The 24739-nt window shown below is 33.1% G+C and overlaps 1 protein-coding gene across 1 annotated transcript; it reads left to right on the forward strand.

Moving 5' to 3' along the window:
• Nucleotides 1-22397: 22397 nt before the first annotated feature.
• On the forward strand, nt 22398-23782 carry LOC116106022 (putative disease resistance protein RGA3). Its single transcript, XM_031392381.1, has 2 exons — nt 22398-23061; nt 23334-23782. The coding sequence occupies exons 1-2, from the start codon at nt 22398-22400 to the stop codon at nt 23780-23782; spliced, it is 1113 nt and encodes a 370-aa protein (XP_031248241.1).
• Nucleotides 23783-24739: the final 957 nt, after the last annotated feature.

Genomic DNA, 24739 nt, shown 5'->3' on the forward strand with positions numbered 1-24739 from the left:
CTGAATTAAAGATCCATGATAGTACGATAGCATTTACTCTCTCCCAAAGACTGTGTAGAGATGAATCAAGAGTGGATTTAGTACAAGATCCATTGATGAAGCCAATCTTGTTCTTGGCTGTGAGCGCAACTATCATTGCTCTGCTCCAATGTGAATAATTCTCAAATCCTGTTAATTGTTGAGAGACAATCATTGCACCATGAGTATCGCTCGGATGAAGATAGAGTGGATTGTGAAAATCGATTTGATTCAACGCCGACATTGTAGTTTGCCCTTGTTGCTCCATTCATGCAAATCAATTTGATTTTGCTTCGAAAACGAATTGGAAGAATTGGAGCTAAGATGTGTTTTAGGGCTATGAAAACAAAGAGAAATTAGGACCGATTATTGCGATTATTGAAGAATTACATCATTGCTCTGATACCATGTTGGATTCATGTTTGGAGAGAAGAAAGGGGAAAATTCTGTGTTTGTTATTCATCACATTAACACCGTGTAAAATACAATGAAGTCTTTACAGACTTTTTACAAGTAAAAGAGAAAATTACACTCATGCCCTTAAGCCCTTAATACATATACTTAATAATTACCATCAAGTATTACAAGTCTATAATTTAATGTTCTACCATGATATAAAAATTTTTGTTTGTTTTGGTGTTGTAATCTCACCATGATCATGAATTAAGACATTGAAGGATTCATGCACGAGTACTCAATTAATTAAACCCTAAACTACTATAATTAAGTAATCTAATATCTTTATTAAATAAATCTAACGCCGTAGAGAAAGTCGAGTAATTAATAATAATTTAGATAAATGAAGACATAAACTATATATTCTCATGAAACCCTAAACCACAGTATCTGTAATCTCTCCAAATTAACATATATAAACATGTTTTTGTTTAGTTAAGTTACAACTCAAAAGTCTTAATTCATACACTATATTGGTTTAGTCTTAAACCTGAAGATCGTTGAAAGGATTAAATTAAGATAAAATAAATTTTTTGAAACCCTAAAATCAAAATAGGAAACCTTGCTTGCTTATGGAACTCGATCTTTCCTAAAGCACCATCCTTAACAATATATTCAAACTTAGGCTTCTCGCTTATCAAAAGCTCAGGTCCTTATCTATAACAATATAATAATGGACAAACGATCGATCATAAAAATCAAACTGTATTTCAATTGATTTCAAACAAGAATCGCCCATATAATGGCCTCCTTAATATGTACATAATCTTAGATACAAAAGAACAATACAAAGTAAGGTTAAAAGATCTGTATCGTTTATGATGCAATCTCTCCTTCTTCTATTTCATATTTTTGATCTTCTATAGGAAGAATGATCTGTTCTTCCTCTATTTCATCTTCTTCTTTAATACACATACCAATCTTCTCAAGTGGATTCCAGAAGCGAATGCCTTGATATGCCCCCATCAAGACCTTGGGTTCTTCTCCTTAGTACTTCTATCTATATTAAAGCACAAAGAACACCCCACCAAGGTTTGAAGTTCCTTGAAACTCTGCATGTTTTGTTCAAGATCCACAGTCTTTCCCATCGTCTCCAGCTTAATACGAGCGGTTGTTCTTTCTTTCTCCTGCAATTGTCGTCGTCTCTTCAACTGATCTGCTTGAACCCATGCCCTTCTTCTTCTCTGCACGGCCTCTTTCTTGATGTTGAGGTTATGGTTTTTGCTTCAACCCCATGGCCTTCTCCTCCCCACAACCTCTTTCTTGATGTTTCTTTGTGGATTTCAGTGAACTGAGTAATAAAGTAAAAGATGTTGTTGAGAATTTGTAACTGAACAAAAAAAGGAAAACAGAGGAAAGAAAGAAACTGCTATATGTTTCACGAAAAAACTATGTTCTTTTATATTTTTGAAGAAGATGAAAGCCAACTATTATATAATTGGTGAAACACATCAGAAACGCAGCGTTTTGGAACATACAGCATTCTAAAAACGTTGTGTTTGAATTGTTTGGACTATTACAAAGTAAACTTCCTTTCTTTACACTATTATAGATTCACGCCTATTTAAAACATACAGGACACCTCTTCTACACTATATTAATATTCCCTCTCAAACAGAGCTTCTCTTTAACCATCCAAAACACTTCTTCTACGTTATATTTAATATTCACTCTCAAACATAACTTCTCTTCAACCATCCAGTACAACTCTTCTCCACTTAATCTAATATTCTTCACCAAAACAAAATTCTGATCCGCTACATTATTTTCTGCACCACCAAAACTGCATAAAATCTGCCACATTACTGCACATCATCAATCTGATATACTGCATTATTTTTCTGCACCAGCAAAATTTTCCATCATAAAAAAAAATTCTGCATCAATCCAAAAACTGCATAAAACTTCTGTATTAACAACACCACAACAGCTGACTTACTACATTACTTTTCCATCATCACAAATTCTGCATCAATCCAAAACATTGCATAAAAGTTCTGCATTAACAACACCACAACAAGAGTTTGCTGAACCATTTCTGCATCATCACATCAAAGCTCCATAAAAATTTCTGCATTATCAACACCACTACAAGTAGTCTGCTGGACCATTTCTGCATCACCACATCAAGGCTGCATAAAAAATTCTGCATTAAGAACACCATCACAAGTAAAGTCAGCATTTATTCTCTTATGCTCCAACAAAAAATTCAATTTCTGCAGTGTTTCTACTTCATGTAAATTCAGCATTTATTCTCCTATGCTCCAACAAAAAAATCAGTTTCTGCAGTGTTTCTACTTCATTCAGATTCAACATTACATTCATCAATTTCCTGATCAACTTTTTCTGCAATGTTTCTTTTGCATTCAGCTTTAGCATTACATTCATCAGTTTTTTGATCAACTTTGGCAGTGTACACAACAGGTAAGGCTGTAGTTACATTTAACTTTTCCCTTAACAAATTAAATCTTGCACCAGATAATGGCTTGGTCAGAATATCTGCCTTTTGGTACTCTGAAGCAACAAACTGCACTGTTACAGCCTTCCTTGCAACCAGTTCTTGCACATAGTGAACATCAATTTCTATGTGCTTAGTACGTGCATGAAAAACAGGATTTGAGGAGAGAGCCCCTGCACTCATATTATCGCACCAGATCACAGGAGTACGATTACTATTAACACTCAGTTCCTGAAATAAATGCTGTATCCAAACAACTTCAGTGGCAGCTTGATTAAGTGATCTATACTCAGCTTCCGTGGATGAGAGTGATACTACTTTCTGCTTTTTGGAACTCCATTGAACAAGATTGTTACCAAGGAAGATGGCATAGCCACTAGTAGACCTGCGGTCATTAATATCACTTGCCCAGTCAGCGTCAGCATAAGCTTCCAGCGCCAGATGTGGATGTTTTGTGAANTATATATTATAAAGAAAATTAGATATCGTTTCCTTAAGAGAAATATTTTCTTAATGAATGAGAGATACCATTTCCTTACAAAAGAGATTAATTTAAATTCTAGTAAAATAAGGAGAATGCAAGCTCTGTTATTGATACCGAGGTCTGCCATGTCACTATTTACATGTAATCATCGTCGTATACTCTTGTTGGATGTCACGTGTAACTCAAGTAAGTTGACCATAATCACTCCTCACAAGATAATTTTGAAATAGTGAAGATTAATATTTCAAATTTAAGGGTTCTTTTTATACAGGGGCAGATCTAGCCCATGGCCCACCCTCAATTATTTTTTTAAAATACTAATATGTACTATTTCTAGATTTTGACCCACCCTAACAAAAATATTAATTGACAAAAATATTAATGTGTAATTAGTTTTTATTTCGGCCCACCCTAACAGAGATTTCTGGATCCACTACTAATTTTATATACCTCTTGTGGAATTGTTTTATATGAAACATGCCCAAGATTTATAGAAACTAATAAAAATTTCTCTATATTATTGAAAATCCTCCTAAAATTAATAAAATCCCCCTCTTTTAGGGGGTTTTAAATAGTTTCTGAAAACCTTGGGTATGCTTAAAATTAAATGATCCCATAAGAGGGGTATAAATGAACCCCAAATGTTATCATTAAATATTTTCGATCCATGTGTTAATCTGATTGGAAAAGAAGAAAGAAAGAAAAAATAGGTTAGTGTTTTTAAGTTTTTTTATCAATACGTTGTAAGGTTGGCCTTGATCATATGGTAAATTATGCAATCTTTGGAGGGTGTTGTTAGCTTAATATGTTAGATGAAAAGGTAAAGTTGGAAATTACATTTTATATTTTTTTTTAATTTATAATTAACATCTTTTATATTACTATTTTTAAATATTATATCATCCAAAAGTTTTATAATACAGAATTAATATTTTCTGATTTAAACATTTTTTTTAAATTTTGTTGGACAAAATTATATATTTTTTTTGAAACCACTTTTAGGATTTCTTTATATTTATTTTTTTCTAATTATTGCTTTGCTTATTTTATTTATAATGGATAGGAAAAAGGGTTTTTGTGTCTTTTTGCAAAACTTTTTGTGTTAGATAAACAGAATCGAATGTAAGGGATACCAGCCGTTTGGATGAAATTATCACTATATTATAACGTTTGGGCTTGTAATTCATTTAATTAAAATTTTGGATCTAACTGTTACTTACACTAAACTTGAAAGGTATTTATTTTTAAAAAACTTAAAAAGTATTGTCTTAATGTGTGTTCTACTAACAAACAAAAGCATTGGAAAATGTGTTATTTTGCATTTTTTTAACATAAAAATGCATTTAATTAAGTAAATATTGTGTCTATCAATGGTCTTAAGTAAGGGCATAATCGAGCCAAGCTTAGTCGAGTATTGGGTTGCTCAAGCTCTGCTGAACTGCTATAGTGTCAAGCTCGAGCTCAGCTTGGCCAAGCTTGAGACACTGAGCTAGAGCTTGGCACAGAAAAGGCGAGCTCGAGCTTGAGCTCAATCAAAGCTCGAGCGGGCCGGATTCCAATCATGAAAGTGGAGTAAGGCGAGGAAAGAAGAACAAAACGAAACTAAATTGGTTGGACCAAAAGGAAGACAGTTGGTAGAATTTAGGGTGCTTCTTTTCAGCTAGTGATGATTGTTCCCGATAGAGATCCAGGGCTTAAGCATACTTTCTTCGACTAAATAAGGAAGAGATAAAATGTTCTAGATTCAAAAAATGATTATTCTTGATAGATGATAATCCTAGGATTATACTATTTTCTTTATGATTTTTGTAGGATTTCGGATACTTCTTACAAGTTTTGTGTTTCAATTATTACTTAATTTTTCATATTTTACGTTTCAGGCCAAAACGTGCAGTTGGAGCAAAATCGAGCAAAAATGAATTTCTAGACCCGAAATCGAGCAAAATTCAGAAGATCAGGGGAATTTTGATACTGATTGGAAGCACCCTTAGAGTTTGTTTCGATTGGGATAATGAGGAATGAAGATTCAAGCGAAGAAGAAAATGGGGGGCAGTTTTGTAAATTTAGCAAAGAAGATCAAGAGTTCGCTGCGTCAAAGTTTTCTCTTCACTACGGCAAGCTAGCATTTGGACTCATGGGTCAACAAAATTCAAGCTGATGCCGCGGCGAGATTTTTTCTTCGCCACAACAAAAACTACATTTTTTAGTTTTGTTTAAACGCTACATTTTTCTATTATTGTATTAGTTCCTAGGGTTTTGATTGACTATTTAAGAGTGAGTTAGCTCATTTTGAGGGGGAGCTCGACATTTTGGGAAATAGGGAGAGGAGAAGAAGATTTTAAGAGTTGGATCTCCAAACTTAGAGAAGTTTTTAAGATGTTGAACTCTGTTTTTGTTATGTATTTGATGTTTATTTACATTTTGAACATGAGCTAACTCATTTTTGGGTTAGGGTTTTGATGGATCTTTGTTTATAATGGTTTGATCTATAATATTTTGTTGTCTTTGAGTTCTATTGTATGGATTAATTAAGTGTTTATCTTTGTTCTTAATGCATTTGATTGTTGGGTTTTTGAATCAAATGAATGTTGAGCATGATAAGATTGTGAAGTGATTCATGCATTAGTTTTTTGAGGTAAACACCATAGATTGAGCGAAAATTAGAGATAGATAAACGCGATCTATGAAACTTTATGGGATTCCACATGCTTAAGGGACTTTGAACTATTAAATTTCATTTTGTTGGGTGCGGAGGTTTAATAGGGATAAGTAGTAATTTATAGCCTGAGAAGGTATATTTTACAATCTAAGGAGTCTAATTTGTAATTCGAGCATGTGAACTTGAAGATGATAGGATTAATAGGTTGAATCGGAGTAACTTAGTGAAATTGAAACCCTAACCTCTCTTCTTGAATTGATTTTTGTTATTAAATTACTTTATTGCGTTAATTTTAGTCATCTCTTTTGTTTTGTTCTAATTTAGTTTTTAATAGCTCCCACAAATCCAAATTTTTTTGTGTTCTCCAATTAGTTATAGAATTAGGAAAATCGGTACTTAGCACTCAATCTTTATGGGAACGATACTCGATTCATCACTTTATTACTTTTTATGACTAGTGCACTTGCTAAATATGCATATTTGTGAAAACACGTATCAATAAAGATCCTGATAGAAATTGTTCTTTCCTTAGGAAGAGAGAAAAAACATTTACCACTTATTGTCTTATGATTAATGTTTTGTGTCCTTTTTTTACTCCTCTACTACCACAACGTTTCAAGCCCACCAATCAAATGATTTGTTCTTTGTTTTTTATGGGGTGTGTTTGTCATTTTTTCAAATTGGTAAATTCACCATACCCCCTAATATTTGTAAAACTATCATTTATCCCCTAGCTTATTGAAGCTCACGAGCCTGGCGAGCCGAGTATCGGGGAGCTCAAATTTGGCTTGCTTGTTGAGTCGAGTCGCTCAAGCTTGAGCTGAGCTTGAGCTTTTCCCGAGCCAAGCTTGAGTTTTTCCTAACCGGCTCGGCTAAGAGCCTTAGCCTTAGGGTATATGTTAAGACAACCAAAATAGAAAAATACTTTCTAATTTATTTTTCTTGGATAAGGAGATAAAAATTGCCACATGTTATGCTTATTGAGAAATAAAAAAAGAAAAAGATCTAGAATACCATGGTGGTATAAAAAATAAAATATCATGATCATCACAATCTTAAATTGTAATTGTAATTTCTAAATTTTTATAAAGTGACGTCCAGATTATGAACAAGATGAGTAAAGTATGTCAACACCTGAAGTTTTGGGAAGAAAAAAAAAACTATTACTAAAATTGTTTTAGGAACAAAAATTATCCAGAAGATAAAATGGACTAACTCAAAGAACTAAAAATTTCCAAGAAATAATACATAAAATTTATCCAAAGAACTAAAAGTGCTAAAAGTTTACAAGAAACAAAACCTTCAATAAATATACTAAGTAATAAAATTCATAGAATAAAAATCAATAAACAGCCATGAAAGAACCATAAAAGAGAAAAAAGAAAGTAAAACTTTCAAGTACCAAGAAAAGTGTAAAAGCCTAAAGAAGAGTGAGTAGAAGAAAGAAGTTTAAAGATTTTCTTCAGCGAACTATTAATTTGTTGACCAGAGGGAGATAAAAGTGGCAAGAACAATGTGAACTCACCATTTAAGCAAGAGCGAACAAGACTCGTTTTAGACCACTGAGATTAATACGGGAAAGATTGAAAATTAATGAAACCTAAATTAAGAAAGAGTATTAAAAAAAAAAAGTTGAATTAAATTTAGTTTTGCATGCTAATTTGCTTTATATATACATTTGTTGTTGTGAGAATTTAAGAAGAATTATAAAACCTTAAAATGTGGGAATTTTTTAGAAAAATAATTAATAAAAAAAAAAATTGAAAGAAAGATAAAGAGTGCCATGTGAAAGCCTTAATATTAGAGTTTGGATAAGAAGGTTCATTAAATTTAGTTTTAGTTAAAGTAGTTTTCCTTAAGCTAGTATTGGGTTTCTATTTATTTATTATAATTTCTCTTTCAATCTTTTGTGTCAATCTCTTTCATAAATTAATGAATTTAAACCAACTATGATAAAAATATTTGATGTAACATCTTATTAAATAATCCTAAATTAAACCCTTATAATAGTAGTAGTAACATTATTATTTTAGGAAGAGTAATGCTACAGTTACCGAAGGATGTGCACCGAATGACGTGACAAAACCCTGACCGTTGATTTATTATAAGTTAATATTAATCAACAGTCAGGATTTTGTCACGTCATTCAGTGCACGAATTCGGTGTGTAACTTTCGGTAACTCTATCATTTTCTTTTTAGGATATGGGAAATTTTAGAAAACTAATAAAAAGAAAGAAAGATAAGGAATACCATGAGAAAGCCTTAATCTTAGAGTTTCGATATGAAGCTATCAAGACATGAGATTGTGATGTACAATAGACAATTTTAGTCAAATTAGTTTTCTTGTTATAATCAATTTTATTTTAGCAAGGATTTATTCAGTTAACCTTATGCTAGCGCAAGTAAGATTTAACAATTTTAGTCAAATTAGTTTCTAATGAAGATTATTAGTTTGATTATACAATATGGTATTTATACATAATAAAAAAGAATAACATGGAATTGTATATGATAAAATACAGCTAATAGAATTGCTTGATTCGAGCTATATATTATAAAGAAGATTAGATATTGTTTCCTTAAGAGAAATATTTTCTTAATGAATTAGAGATATCATTTCCATGCAAAAGAGATTAATTTAATTTTCAATAAAATAAGGAAATTGCAAGCTTTGTTATTGATATCGAGGTTTGCCATGTCACTATGTACATGTAATCATCGTCGTATAGTCTTAGTTGGATGCCACATGTAACTCCAATAAGCTGAACATAATCAGTCCTCAACATATAATTTTGAAATAGTAAAGATTAATATTTCAAATTTAAGGGTTTATTTTATATACTTTTCATGAGATTGTTTTATATGAAACATACCCAAGATTTTTAGAAACTATTAAAAGCTTCTCTATATTATTGAAAATGCTCATAGAATTAATAAAATCCCCCTCTTTGGGAGGGGGAGGGGGAGGGGGGAGGTTTAATAGTTTCTGAAAACCTTGGGTATGCTTAAAATTAAATGATCACATAAGAGGTGTATAAATAAACCCGAAATGTTATCATTAAATATTTTCGATCTATGTGGTAATTTGATTGGAAAAGAATAGATTAGTTTTTTTTTATCTATACATTGTATGCTTGGCCTTGATCATATGGTAAAATATGCACTCCTTGAGCTTTTCCCGTGCTAAGCTTGAGCTTTTCTCGAGCCAAGCTTGTGCTTTTCCCCAGCCGCTCACAAGTAGCTTGGCTAACACCGTTAACCTTAGGGCACACATTAAGACAACCAAAAAGAAAAATATTTTCTAATTTATTTTTCTTGGATAAAGACATAAAAATTGCCACCTATTGTGTTTACTGGAGAAATAAAAAAAGAAAAAGATCTAGAGTACCACGGTGGTACCACATCATATCCATACCACTATTAAGTGATTTTGTGCCAAATATGAGTTTTTTCCACATTTTTCTCTCTCATCTATCTTTAACTTGAAACTTGAAAGTGATTAATAGTTATTAGATGTTATTATTGTTAGAATTATTTATAATTCTTATAAAGTGGTCCATGTGAATTAGATATAATATAAGGTTTAATAATAATTAATTTAATTGAATGGCATATTAGTCTTTAACCTTTGATGGAAAGGTTACATCAGTTAATAAAATAACTGATGTTTGTAGTTAATTAAATAACTGCAATATAAAAGATGGGTCCTCTCTCTATTCCATATATACGCTAAAAATTTTCTCTGTCCATCGAGAGAGTTTGTAATTACAGAAGGGAAGAAAGTGAGAGAAACGCTACCTATTTTGATTCAATCAAGATTCAAGTTTTAATTTTCAAACTATGGAATAAGGTATGTATTTCTTTTATATATATGTGAAAATTCATCAAGTTTCAAGATCCTATAATTTTATATTTGTGCAACTTAGGGCATAGAAACATGAATTGATTATTGATTCTTTGCTTTTAATGAGTTTACTTTTAAGTTTACAAGTGGTATTAGAGCAATTTCATGTTTAGAGACTGATGAATTTTCCATTAAATTATTTTTAGGGTTCTTATGGGATGTAGAAATTAATTGGGTTTTGGAAATTGTGAAATAGGAATGGTTTGGGTAAAATAGATTTAAGAAAGTAGTTTGGGTTTAGAAATTAACAAATTGGAAGGCTGTGGTAGATTTTTTTTTTCTTATTCTGAAATGCAAATTTTTAGAATTCAGAAGCTTTTTTCAATAAAAAAAATTCTAGAAATTCGGAATATGAAGTTTACCTAATTTTCCAGAAATTCGGGTCAATAATTGACCCATAAATATTGACCCAACCCAATGATTAAAGCCTTATTAAGTGAGCCCAATTTTCAAATCCATTAAAAATAGAGTAATACTAGTCTTACAAAAAGGCATACAAAGAGACAAATCCAGCCCTTAAAAGAAGGGAATGGCTGGATTTGTCTCTTTGTATGCTTCTTTGTATGCCTCTTTGTAAGGCTAGTATTACTCTTAAAAATAACCCATAAAGAAGCCACACCCATAACCCATAAAGAATCCCAACCCTTTTTGGTCAAACAGGTCAACCTAAATAGGTTAAAATGGGTTGACCCGAACCGAAAAAGTGGGTCAAATCGACCTGGTTAGGATCCGAAAAGGTGAACCGGGTCGGTCAAAGGGTTAAACCGGTTCAGACCGTTGTCTGAACCGGTTAATGGTTAAAGTTAACAGTCAACCGTTAAAGTTAACGGTCAATAGTTAAAGTTAACGGTCAACCGTCAATGTTAACGGTGACAATCAAAATTAACAATGAGGGTCGAATCAACCCAATTTTGTCCTTAATGTGCGTTTAGGCACCTGAAATGTGTATAAGTTTCTAAAGTATAATTTTCTTTAGAGAAAGATAAGTATGACAAACTTATAGTTATTATTTAAGTTTGATAACTATATTATGTATAATTTATTAGTCACCAAAGTGGCCAAATTAAAATGATTATCCCATAGATATCAAACTAAATAAGATTCAATTACTCATGATCATTAGATGCTTTAATGAGATGACATAATGTATTGGACATGAGTAATTTGAAGGTTATATGTTATAGGATAGTTAAGGATCACTCAAAGGTAGATTAGTTAATCCTATAATTATGAACATAATCATGGTTAATTAATGTACTTGATTAGGTGTGTTTAGTATATCCAAAGATAACAAAGATGTCTAACTAAAGTACATTTAATTACCAATTAAGAAAACTTATAAAAGATTGCATCAATTAAGTTTAATTATCGTATATTGTTATTTCTACCAAAGGAGATTTTCAATATATATTTATGTTTTAATAATAATAAATTTTAATATCTGAATCTGAAATTATGTATAAGGTATAAAACTCAAAGCATTAATGTGTAAGCATAATTTTTGTTTTTGCAGCATCTGCTTTTCACGCCACATCTGTTATTAAGTTTAATGGGTTCAATTATAATGAATGGAGTGAACAAGTCGAGTATTACTTGGGTGTTCAAAATCTCGACCTTGCACTCATGACAGAGAAACTAGCTGATCTCACTGAGAACAGCACTGATGAAGAAAGGTCTTTCCATAAGGAATGAGAGAGATCGAATAGATTGAGCTTGAAATATTTACGGATGACAGTGGTGAGCGAAATCAAGACCTCACTTCCTACCACAGAATATGGTAGGGAATTTATGAGATTAGCCAAGGAGACTTCTCAGTCTAAGGCTGCTGACAAGTCCCGCACGGGGGCATTAATGAGTAAGCTGACCACCATGAAATATGATGGTTCTCGTAGCATGTATGAACATGTGACTGAGATGTCAAATATAGCAGCAAGAATTAGAAACATGGGAATGTTTGTGGACGAAAGTTTCCTTGTTCAGTTTGTCATTAACTCTTTACCTCCTCAGTTAGTCCATTTCAAATTAATTATAACACAATTAAAGATAAATGGAATATGACTAAGCTTCAAACTAAGTTAGTTCAAGAGGAGGAAAGATCGAAGAAACAAGGAGTTCATTTTGTTAATCTTGTGGGCTTGTCTAGAGTTAAGAACAAATCCAACAAGAAGTATGGAAAGGGCAAAAGGCCACCGAAGATTAACGAGTCTTCTGCCCAAGTCCATAAGAAGGATAAGACTAAAGAAAAGTGTCATTTCTGTAAGAAAGTTGGATACGATACGAGGGACTACCTGAAACGTAAGGCATGGTTCGAAAAGAAAGGTAAGCCTAGTGCTTTTGTATGTTTCGAATCATATTTATCGGAAGTTCCTTATAATACTTGGTGGATTGATTCTGGATGTACCACTCATATCTCTAATACTTTGCAGGGATTCCTTATGACCCAGATCATAAATGACAATGAAAGATTTGTGTACACGGGGAATCGAGTCAAAGCACGAGTTGAAGCCATTGGAACCTATCGTTTAATTTTAAATACTGGACATCATTTAGATTTGCTTGATACTCTTTATGTATCGGAGTTATCCCGTAATTTAATATCTTTATCTAAACTTGATTTAGAAGGATATTCTTTTAAGTTCGGGAATGGATGTTTCAGTTTATTTAAATAAAATTGTTTAATTGGTTCTGGTGTGCTTTGTGATGGATTGTACAAATTACATCTTGATAATTTGTTTTCTGAGACATTATTGACCCTACATCATAGTATAGGAACAAAACATGCTTCTGTAGATGAGAAATCTGCTTATTTATGGCATAAGAGTTTAGGCCATATATCAAGAGAAAGGATGCAAAGATTAGTAAATGATGAAGTTTTACTTGATTTGGACTTTACTGATCTTGGCGTCTGTATGGATTGTATCAAAGGAAAACAAACCACATCCACAATTAAGAAAACAGCCACAAGAAGCACAAAACTCCTTGAATTAATACACACTGATATATGTGGTCCTTTTGATATACCTTCTTTTAGTGGAGAAAGATATTTCATCACTTTTATAGGTGATCTTTCACGTTATGGATATATCTATTTATTGCATGAAAAATTTTATTCTGTTAATATCCTAAAGGTATTTATTAATGAAGTTGAGAAGCAATTAGATAGAAATGTGAAAGTAGTACGATCGATAGGGTGGTGAATATTATGGTAAATACAATGAATCTGGACAATGTCCAGGTCCATTTGCTAAATTCGTGGAAAGTTGAGGCATATGTGCCCAATACACAATGTCGGGAACACCGCAACAGAATGATGTTGCAGAAAGGCGTAACCAAACGTTAATGGATATGGTTAGGAGTATGTTAAGTCATTCCTCATTACCCTCATCATTGTGGATATATGCATTAAAGACTGTTGTATATTTATTAAATAGGTTTCCTAGTAAGGCAATTCCAAAGACTCCTTTTGAACTGTGGACAAGAAGGAAACCTAGTTTGAGGCACCTGCATGTTTAGGGTTGCCCAACAGAAGTCAAGATTTATAATCCACATGAAAAGAAACTAAACTCAAGAACGACCAGTGGTTTTTTCATTGGTTATCCAGAAAAATCTAAAGGGTATCGTTTTTACTGTCCTAGCCATAGTATGAGAATAGTTGAGACTGGAAATGCAAGGTTTATTTGAAACCAGTGGGAGTGTTGAACCACGTAAAGTGGATATTCAAGAAGTCAGGGTACAAGTCCCTACGCTTATGACTTCTACTGAGGTTGTGGTTCCTATAGTTGTCAGACGTTCTGATAACAATCAGGAACAACAAATAATTGAGCAAACACTACCTGATAATTTAGTAATCAATGAACCTGTGGTTGGTGAGCCACATGAAGTAGTAAATGAACCACAAGAAATGGCATTAAGAAGATCTCAAAGACAAAGGAGATCTGTCATTTCTGATGATTATATGGTTTATCTACAAGAGTTTGAAATTGACTTAGGAATGGAAGCAGATCCAGTTTCGTTTTCACAAGCCCTTAAAAGTGATAATTTTGTAAAATGGTTAGACGCCATGAAAGAAGAGTTAAAATCAATGGAATAAAATGAAGTCTTGCCTGAAGTTTGTAGAACAGTCGGGTGTAAATGGGTCTTTAATACCAAGCGTGACTCTAATGACAATATTGAATGGTACAAGATCAGACTTGTTGCCAAAGGTTTTACTCAGAAAGACGGTATTGATTACAACAAGACTTCTTCGCCAGTTTCCTCAAAGGACTCGTTTAGAATTATTATGGCAATGATAGCTCATTATGATCTAGAGCTTCATCAAATGGATGTGAAAACTGCCTTTCTGAATGGGGATTTAGAAGAAGAAGTGTACATGGAACAACATAATGGTTTTCCAATTGAAAGGAAGGAACACATGGTGTGTAAATTAAAGAAATCTATATACGGATTAAAACAAGCTTCCAGACAGTGGTAGCTCAAGTTCAATGATACCATTACTACTTTCGGATTTAAGAAAAATACTGTTGATCAGTGTATATATCTGAAGGTCAGTGGGAGNTTTCTGTGTCTGACGTTCCTCCGCATCCTCTCTTTTCTGAGTCTGCCATTCCTCCGCATTCTCACTTTCTTGTGTATGCCGTTCCTCCAAATTAAACAGTGAGTCTCTGATTTTGGCCAAGGTTACTTTGACCCTCCTTGTTTCTCTTAGAAGAACCCCCAGCACACGTTTTTCTTTGGAGTGAATTTTGTCTATCGCCCTCAAAATGGTAGTTGAAATGCTCAACGGCCATGTTCTTTGAGAGGAAAGAACGACAAGGGTGCAGACTGGGCTTTGATTTTTTGATAATGTGTTCGTTTACTTTTTATGAACCCGTATGTTATGAAACAAGACAACGTGGGAGTATGGGACCCTTAAAATGGACTTTACATACCGGTAAGGATTTAACCACTTACATGCAAAGGCTGGGTAACATCACCGGCTGCATAACTCAAGGGTCAGGTTTTATAATAACTTCAACTTTTTTATTTACATCGTTACACTAACTAGAAGAGAGAAAATTGTTTGCCCCTCCAAAGAATAAGAAAGTCACGCTTTTGGGGTAATGATGTCAATTTTAATCAGAATGCCCCTCATAAATTCTTAAAAGGCATCAAATAAGAACCAAAACTATAATGTTAAACTCCATCAAAAGGAATTGGTCTCAAGATATTAAAAATGTGAAAGACTATTTTACCCTTTATACTTTGATGGAGCTTAAACGGTGTTAATGGTTTTGATTCTTATTTGATGCATTTCTGAAACTATGGAGGGCCATTTTGATTAAAATCGACATAATTACCCGAAAAGGTGACTTTCTAAAACCCTGGGGGCAAACTAATTTTTCTCCTAATTAGAAGGTCAATTATTTTGAATCTCCCCTTAACAATTTTTCTATCAATTAGATTGCAGTTGTTTAATTAAGTGTCAAACTATAATAATATAAACTTTTACTAATTATTATCCATAGATCTAGCATATAATAGATAATTATTCTTGCTATAACCTCTAATAAATTGATGATTATTAAATTATTCAATAGTATCAAATATATAAATTTTATTAAATGATATTAAAAATTAGATCAAACATTTATGTTAATATTTAAATATTTTAATTTAAGTGTAACCTCGTAACTAAACCACGGAGGTTGAAGAGCAAAATATTCAACTAAGGTAGAACTGAATACGAATACTTTATTTGTCACATAAAGTCATTGGTATCGAGATCAAAGATTTAAATGTTTTCGTCAATCAAAAAGATCTATGAGGATGAGTGCATCTTACCCGAAGTTGATATTTTATTTTTCTTCATAGCTGGCTGTTGTATAAAAATTTGTATATGTAATGTTATTCAAACTTGTATGGATATACATGCTTCTCATAAATCATAAAAGCATTGATCAATACCCTTTTAAGAATAAAAATATAGAAATCTTATGAATTTTTATAATTTTAAAAAATCGTTATAAGGCATGAGACTTAGTCCCATCTCTCAAAGGATCCCATAGTTATACACATGAGATTTATACATTAATTATCAATTAGTCATTCTCTAGTTAGAGAATTATATAATTATCAATTTCGTTTTTCCTTAGTTAAAATAAAATGATATTACCAATACAAAATTGAACCTTATATCATAATTAAAATCCTAAAAATTAATGTGTGGTAATATCACTAAACAAAATCTTACAATTAATGTTCTACCGACGGAACAACAGTCATATCAATTAAGATCTAAATTAAAATCTCAATTTTGTATATATACTATTTGTATCAATATCCAAATTTCGGAATTAAAACGTGCACAAAGATTTTTCCAACTTGGGGTAGCGAAGAGGTTTTCTAGCCACTCCACATGAACATGTAACATTGTTTTTATGGGTGCATGTGCTTGCATGATGCACACAAAAATATTCTTTCAACGAGAGGACAACAACCAGAAATATGGGGAAAAAAATTATGCTTAGATTTAAATTTATATAAAAATAAAAGATTAATTGTATAAATTTAAATCACTCCTTTTTAAAAAATAAAGTCAAATTACTAAAAATTAAAAGTGTTGTTTTTCATCTTTTTAGTTTTTAATTTTTTAATTTAAAATTTAACGGCTAAATTCACTTTAAAAAAAAAAAAAAAAAAAAAAATCAAAGACATTTAAATCTTTTATCTTTTTTGTTAAAGGTAACAGTAAGCACCATAGGTGTCCTCATTAAAAGATTTATAGTTTTGTGTGTGGATTAAAATTTATGAAATTGTATTCAAATTCTAATTGAAATCACTTAATTTACTAACAAAAGAATTCTCAAATTTAACTAATTAACAAAGGAGTTCTGAAATATAACGAATGTTATGAATATTTGTTATTGATATATATTATAAAAAAATATATATAATAGAAATTTTAAATTCTTAATTGTTACTCAAATAATTAAAAAAAATCATCAATTCATCCACAGATCAAATTCCAATTCCAAGGATTGATATCCACAAATCACCAAATTGGATAAATCTCACGTTTTATGATGTATATATTTCTTGGGATTTATTAATTGTGTATGACTTTTCAAAAAATTTCAATGGTGGACAGAAGTTGCAAATCCTTCAATTAAAGGAGAATACATAGTTCATTAGAGTTAGATTGACTTTATATAAGGCAAAACAATATTATATTATTTCTTTAAAAATAAATAAAAATACTAAAAAAGTTAAAATACAAAATACAAGAAAAATAAATAGGCCACTGCTTCTATTTATTTTTATAAAAAAAGTAAAAAAAAAAAATTTATAAAATTAGAACAAGATAAAAAATTTAGAAGTTTGAAAAAATAATCAGCCCAACAAATTTTTCTTATTATTTTACTGAAAATTCAAAAATTAGAAAAAAAATTAAAATTTTCAAAAAAAATCAGGCAACAACGCTGACGACAAGGCCAACACTACTAGTCTCGATTAGCCAGAATTGGCTAGCTTGGCAAAATCAAGGCAAAGCCAGGTTGTCCGATATGGTTGGATTAGCCCGATGTGGTTAAATTGGAGCCCACCAAACGCAACGACCTAGGGTGGCCTTGACCTAGCCACACTGAGCAAATCAGGCTAGTATTGTCGGCATTATCCCTGGTGCAACTGGTTTTTTGTTTGTTTTTTTTTTTTTTTTAAAGCTTTTTCTTAATTTGAAAATTTTAATATTTATTAAATTTTTCATTAACTATCCAAGAAAAAAACTCGACGATCATTGAAAAATTAACCAATGTATTAATGGTAATAATATTGGTATCAAAATGATTGTCATATTTGAATGATTTATCTGTCTACGTAACTTGCAATGGTGTTTAGTAGGGATCTAAAAGTTTTAGTGTCAGACCTTTCTCCATAAGATTTTGCCTTTTGGCCACTATTACTTGATTTATAAATTTTATCAATTGACCAATAATTATATATTGATATTGTAGTATAGCAATTGGTCATTAAAATTTGATGACCACTGAATAATTCACCGATGATTTTTTGATAACAATATTGGATTAAAACGATTGTCGTCTTTGAACGATTTATTTGTCTGAGCTATGCTGGTTCAACAAGTTTTACCAATGATTCTGGCGTCTCGTTCATAAATTCGCTTATAAATGTAGGATTTTATTGTGAGTTAATTCTTTCCTTTTCTACCAAGTACTACTACGGCGCAGATATTTTTCGTGTCTCCAATGGCATGGCCAATTAGAAACTTCGCTACTGCAATGAAGTTTCATTTTACAGTATTGATGCATATTTTTAGTCAATTTCTTTAATGTTTAAATTTGAAATTGACAATCTCAAATTTCTATCCATCATTATGTCTCAGGCTTGGCATAAAATTGCTTCAAAAACATGGAAATTTAGCTACAAAGCAGCTATCTACTGGTGGGTCTCTTTTAACTACAATAGCAGGAAAGCCCTCTGTATTTCGGAGTGGACAGCCAAAAAAGCGAAAGGTTTTACAAATCTCCAAAGTTTACAAGCGTGAGTATATTTTATAATTATTAATCTTCTATCTTTCAATGGCGGAACAAGGATTGTAACTTCAGAAGGTGAATACAATTTTTTTATAAAACATTGAGAAATACTTTAAGAGTTCATCCAACACTATTTACAATATCGCTTTTAAAGAACATTAGTGAAAACATATTAAAAGTATGATTTGAATAAATATTTTATACATTTTTAAATAATTTTTCTGAAACATTAAAAATCACATTAATTAGAATTATTTTTTGGTCTAGTGTTTAACACTTAACACAAAAAAAAAAAAAAAAAAAAAACTATAACTCAATCCTGGACGTAAGCAGTAAGATTTAGATGAACTCACATTGGTTAGTGCACATAGTTTTATTCTTTCAGAAATGCATCAAATAAGAATCAAAACCATTAACACCGTTTAAGCTCCTTCAAAGTATAAAGGGTAAAATAGTCTTTCACATTTTTAATATCTTGAGACCAATTCCTCTTGATGGAGTTTAACATTATAGTTTTGGTTCTTATTTGATGCCTTTAAGAATTTATGAGGGGCATTCTGATTAAAATTGACATAATTACCCCAAAAGCATGGCTTTCTTATTCTTTGGAGGGGCAAACAATTTTCTCTCTTCTAGTTAGTGTAACGATGTAAATAAAAAGTTGAAGTTATTATAAAACCTGACCCTTGAGTTATGTAACCGGTAATGTTACCCGGCCTTTGCATGTAAGTGGTTAAATCCTTACCGGTATGTAAAGTCCATTTTAAGGGTCCCGTACTCCCACGTTGTCTTGTTTCATAATATACGGGTTCATAAAAAGTAAACGAACTCATTATCAAAAAATCAAAGCCTAGTCTGCACCCTTGTCTTTCTTTCCTCTCAAAGAACATGGCCGTGGAGCATTTCAACTACCATTTTGAGGGCGACAGACAAAATTCACTCCAAAGAAAAACGTGTGCCGGGGGTTCTTCTAAGAGAAACAAGGAGGGTCAAAGTAACCTTGGCCAAAATCAGAGACTCACTGTTTAATTTGGAGGAACGGCCTACACAAGAAAGTGAGAATGCGGAGGAACAGCAGACTCAGAAAAGAGAGGATGCGGAGGAACGTCAGACACAGAAAAGACAGAATGCGGAGGAACAGCAGACGCAGAAAAGCGAGCTCCGGGAGCTGCTTGCAAATCTTTCAGATCTGTTGTACGATTCAGAGGATGTGTTCGATGAATTGGAGTGTGACTGTTAGAGTCTACGAAAGTGATTCTATTTTGGTGATAAAAATACCCTGTGTGTGATTAAATTGAAGTATATTGAGACAATTAAAGAATTTATGAATTTATTTATGAAAATTGCTTCATAATATTTTTTTTATGAATTTAACGTGTTTGGAATGATTTTGGAAAGTATATGAGTTGATATTAGGTTGTAGTTTATGGATTAAGGGTGATTTTGTCTCATTTATGCTGTTTAGGGGGTAAAATGTCATGTTTCAAGGGACTGATTTTGTCATGTTTCAATCATGTAGGGACCAAATGGAAATTTTTCATATTTTTGTATAAAACTACCGCTCGAAGATGCAGATTGGGTGGCTGCCGCCCATCAAAAGTATTCACCTTCTCCGATCAAGCTCTGGCGACCTTTCAGCTCCTTTTCCGGCCACGTTTCGGCTTCCCCTTGCTCCGGTCACCATCATCCCTTCATCACCACCGTGAAACACGCACGCCACCGTGAGCTTCATCTTCCCACCGCGACGTTTCGTCTTCCCGGCCAGATTTGGCCATTTTTCGGTGACGTTTCAGCTCCCCAAGAGTCGATCTCCCTTCCCCATGGCTGGATCTACACTTCCCTAGCTTCAGCCGCCGCGAAAACCGTCGGAATTCGCTACTCTACCGCCGCGCCTCTTCATCTTCCAGTCCAGATCTTGCTGATTTTCGGCGACTTCTCATCTCCCTAGGACCTGATCTGAACTCCTCATCACCAGAGCTTTCCATCGGTACCTTCGAATCCCATTTTCGCCACCGTTTTTTGGAAAACCCGCTGGAAAATTAATGTTTTCCGGCGAGTGCGGCTGTTCGTATTCCAGGCTGTCCGTTGGTCATTTTCGGCCCTTCTTCGCATCATATCGCTGTCGGTTACCTCCTCTCCGCCATGATCAACTCCGTTTCCACTATTTCAGCCTCCGTCATCACCACCATGAGCGGCTAAGCTCCCGATTGTCTGTTACGGTGTAGGCGAGATCGAGATTGACTCCATTGATCTCCTCATCAGCTCTCGACTAGTTGGATGAGCCCGATTGTACAACATTTGGTAGTATTGTGTTTCAAATTATATTTGTTTTCGTTTCATGTTTGATTTCGATACTTTAATATGATTTAAGCATAATTTGTGATGAATATTGTTGACCATTATGATTTAATGTTTTCATAGAACTTACTGAATGATAAACGTTGGTTTGAAATAATTAAATGATGAATATTGCTTTTCATTACTTCGCATCGATTGTAATTGAGTTGTGTTCGGATTTAATTTAATTTCTACTATTGTTGCGTTTATTGTGAAGTTGGTTGATTGGATTTTACGTGTTGACAAATTGTATTTGTTAATCGCGTACCAACTAGTGGTATTGTCTTGTAGCGTTTTTCGGCGTTTAATGATAGTCTTTAACTAATCGAACTTGAGTGATCGGGTGAGACAAGATAGATTATACCTAGAGTGTCGGGAGGCCATTTCATTGATTTACCTTGCCTTGTAGGTTTAGGGGATCGTAGAGGGTGGAGAAGAATTGTGTGAGTCGGTCTCGTGTCGAACCAAAACCGTAACGGCAACACTTTTATTATAAAGTCTTTATTAGTTTTAATTTCACTCTTTCATTATTTGCATTTAGTTTATTTAGTTTCATCAATCAATTTTCAATTTCATTTCCACTACTCAAAATACATTAGGTTGTTATTCTTATTTCCTGTGGATTCGATCCTGTTTACCGCTAACTACGGTATTTAGGTTTAATTTTGTGACTGTGACGACTGGTCTAACAGTGATGTAAAGGCGAAACAGGTAATCAAACTCCATCTGAGTGTAAAATATTATAGTAAAATAAAGGATATCAGAAAAAGGTTAGATGTAATGGTAGCTGCTAATAGCTATAAGTCTATATTTAAGGTCGAAAACCCTGTGTCTTGGTCTAATTATTTAACGAAGTTGGTGATGGATCACACCTTTGTGGGTACTTGTGATGTTTTTGGACAAGACCAAAATAAGGAAAACATCATAATAGACTTTTTGATGAAACCAAACAAAGAAGATGAAAGGGTCTCAGTAATTCCTATAGTTGGAACTGGAGGTATAGGAAAAACCACCCTAGCCAACGAGGTCTACAGTGCAAAAGGATAGATGAACATTTTCGTCTAAAAATGTGGATACTGTACCCGAGGACTTTGATATAATTACATTGATGAAAGAAACTTGTTTATCTGCAATTGGTAAAAAAAAAAAACAGATGCTGAATTAGCAGCTGATAAGTTAGAAGGATGTTTGCTACAAGCATTGGCTGGTAAAAGATTTTTGCTCGTCTTGGATGATGTTTGGAACGAAAATAATGACAAATGGGAAAAATTCAAAAATTTGTTGACGCAGGAAGCAAATGGGAGTAAAATTGTGGTTACTACACGTAGTACCGAAGCTGCAAAAATAATGAGAACAGTTGATAAAAATTATTATTTAGAAGGCCTTTCTCAAGGGGCTTCTATGTCGTTGTTTGTGAAGTCGGCTGCCTTTATAGATGCTGGAGACGAAACAAGTCAAAAGCTCACTGATGTTGGCAAAGAAATAAGAAAAATGTGATGGTGTTCCTTTAGCTGTGAAAACTATAGGAACCCTACTTTATCAAAGCACAAATATGCCTGATTGGGTGCGACTTGATGATGATGAAATATGGAGGGCAGGCCAAATCGGAAAGAAAATCCTATCCTTATTGAAATTGAGTTATGCTCGTTTGCCATCTCATTTGCGAAGATGCTTGGCATGTTTTAATAGTAATTATCTGGTCTATCATTGGAAGGCACATGGTTTTCTTGCAACTTCTACAGAAAAAGACTCGCAGATGGAAGATGTTGGGATGCAATATTTGGAGAAATTATTTTTAAGGTGTTTCTTTCAAGATGTTGAAGATCATGTGCATTTTTTCACGTTTAAAATGCACAATCTTATATATGATTTTGTTGAGGAAGTTGGACAAAGAGATTGCAAAACAGTAGATCTCAGAATTTTGCACACGGACGTAAATGCTCGACATTTGTCATTTCTTGGCGTTGGAAATAGTAATAAAAAAGTTCCATCTACTTCCAACAATTTTCGTAGCATCATCATGCGAAGTCTACAATCTCAGAGTGTTACTGAATCTTTCGATAATAAATGGATATCGAATTTTAAGTGCCTGAGGCTCTTATCCTTAAGTGGTTTAAAATTCCAAGAGCTGCCAGAATCTGTAGGTGCATTGAAACAATTGAGATTTCTTGATTTATCTGAGAATTCAGATTTGGAGAAACTCTGTGAGACTATTTGTAAGCTTCTGAATTTGCAAACCTTAAAACTTCTTGGTTGTTCAGCTCTTAAGAATTTACCCACCATACAGAAGATGATTAGCCTTAGATATTTGGAATTAACTACACAGTAGAAGCATCTACCAAAAATTGAAGCTGAATGTTTCAAATCCCTCCAGTATCTGCACTGTTATAAGTGTAAGAATCTAGAAAGTTTGCATGACGGGATGGAACTTCTCACCACCATCCGAACATTGATTTTCTAGGCTGTCATAGCTTGACCTCGTTGCCAGACGAAGTACAAGATCTGAAGTGGTTGGAGAAGTTGGTGATATACAGTTGTCCAAAGCTTAAACTGAAGTGGGAGTTGCAAGATAAAGACCCCCGTCTGAACCTTAAAGTGTTCATGATATATGACTTGCAAGTAGTGGACTTACCCCAGTTGATTCTTCAACGGTCTGCTAACACTTTAGAAGACATCCGTATTGAAAAATGTCCCAAGCTCACAGAATTACCAACATGGCTTGCAAATCTTACAGCCCTTCAAAAACTTGAGATTATGAGTTGCTCAGGATTGTCATCTCTGCCGGCTGGGATGGAGAAGCTCACCGCCCTTAGAGAACTGAAGATACAAAAATCTCCTCGCCTGAGTGAAAGCTGTAGACAGAAGTCCCTAAACATTCCTAATTTGGAGATTCATCTTGACCCTGAAGGTGCTTCATCATCCAGGGACAATGAATGATCAGGTACGTGTAGAAATCTCTCTTCTTATTTTCGTTGTCATAATTAAGCTTGGGAAATTGTTTAAATGTGCTAGCTATAACGTTATTGTAGGAAAACCCTTCAATACGTGTTATTGCCGTAACAAGAAATTAATCTAGCTATCTGCGAAGTTCAAAATAATTTTTTCTTAGTTATAGGTTTTACCCAGTAGTTCATAAGTCTGACAATCCACGGATGAAAACAAGCCGTATTACTGATAAAAATATTTTCGCAGTTTTTGGACTCATGTTTTGTTGCTGTAGTTTCGGTTGATATTGTTTCTGTAGGCTTTTTAATTCAAAATTTTAACTATAATATGAACAATTATAATTATACGATTCATAAATTCTTCCCATAGTTTTCCTTGACTATGTTGAATATATGTTAACATATTTACCTTCTGATGATTCCTATAATATAGTGTAAAAGTTTCTCATCTATATATATATATATAGGATTATGCTTGTTACACAAATAAGTTTCTTGGAATTGCACTGGTCTGGTAACATGTGTAGTATGACAATTGCATCCCTTGATCCAGGCACCCCACCAAGTGAGAAATTTTATTCGCTGCAGAAGTTCTTTTTTTGTTTTTATTATTTTCTAATATCTACATTTTACTTACCGTGTAACCTGTATTGTTCAACTGTCGCAGCTTTGCTAGAGATTCAGTCAAAGTCTTCAGCAAGTGCAGGAAGTTCCGATTCCAGTTGCAGCTTATATGAATTTTTTTTTTTTAATTAATTAATTTATTTTTTTAATCTTTGTGTTCTTGAATTGTTATTTTGGGTGTATCTGTCACTTTCTAAAATTTGTGGTTGTTGTACACTTGTACTTCATCAAACCTCAAGGGGAAGATATAATTTCCATGTTTTATGGTTTGATTCAGTTAATGTTTGTACTGAATAACGCTTCGGAATTGTTTCCCAGTCGACTG

The sequence above is a fragment of the Pistacia vera genome, unplaced genomic scaffold (genome assembly GCF_008641045.1).
Source record: "Pistacia vera cultivar Batoury unplaced genomic scaffold, PisVer_v2 Contig508, whole genome shotgun sequence".
Lineage (NCBI taxonomy): Eukaryota > Viridiplantae > Streptophyta > Magnoliopsida > Sapindales > Anacardiaceae > Pistacia > Pistacia vera.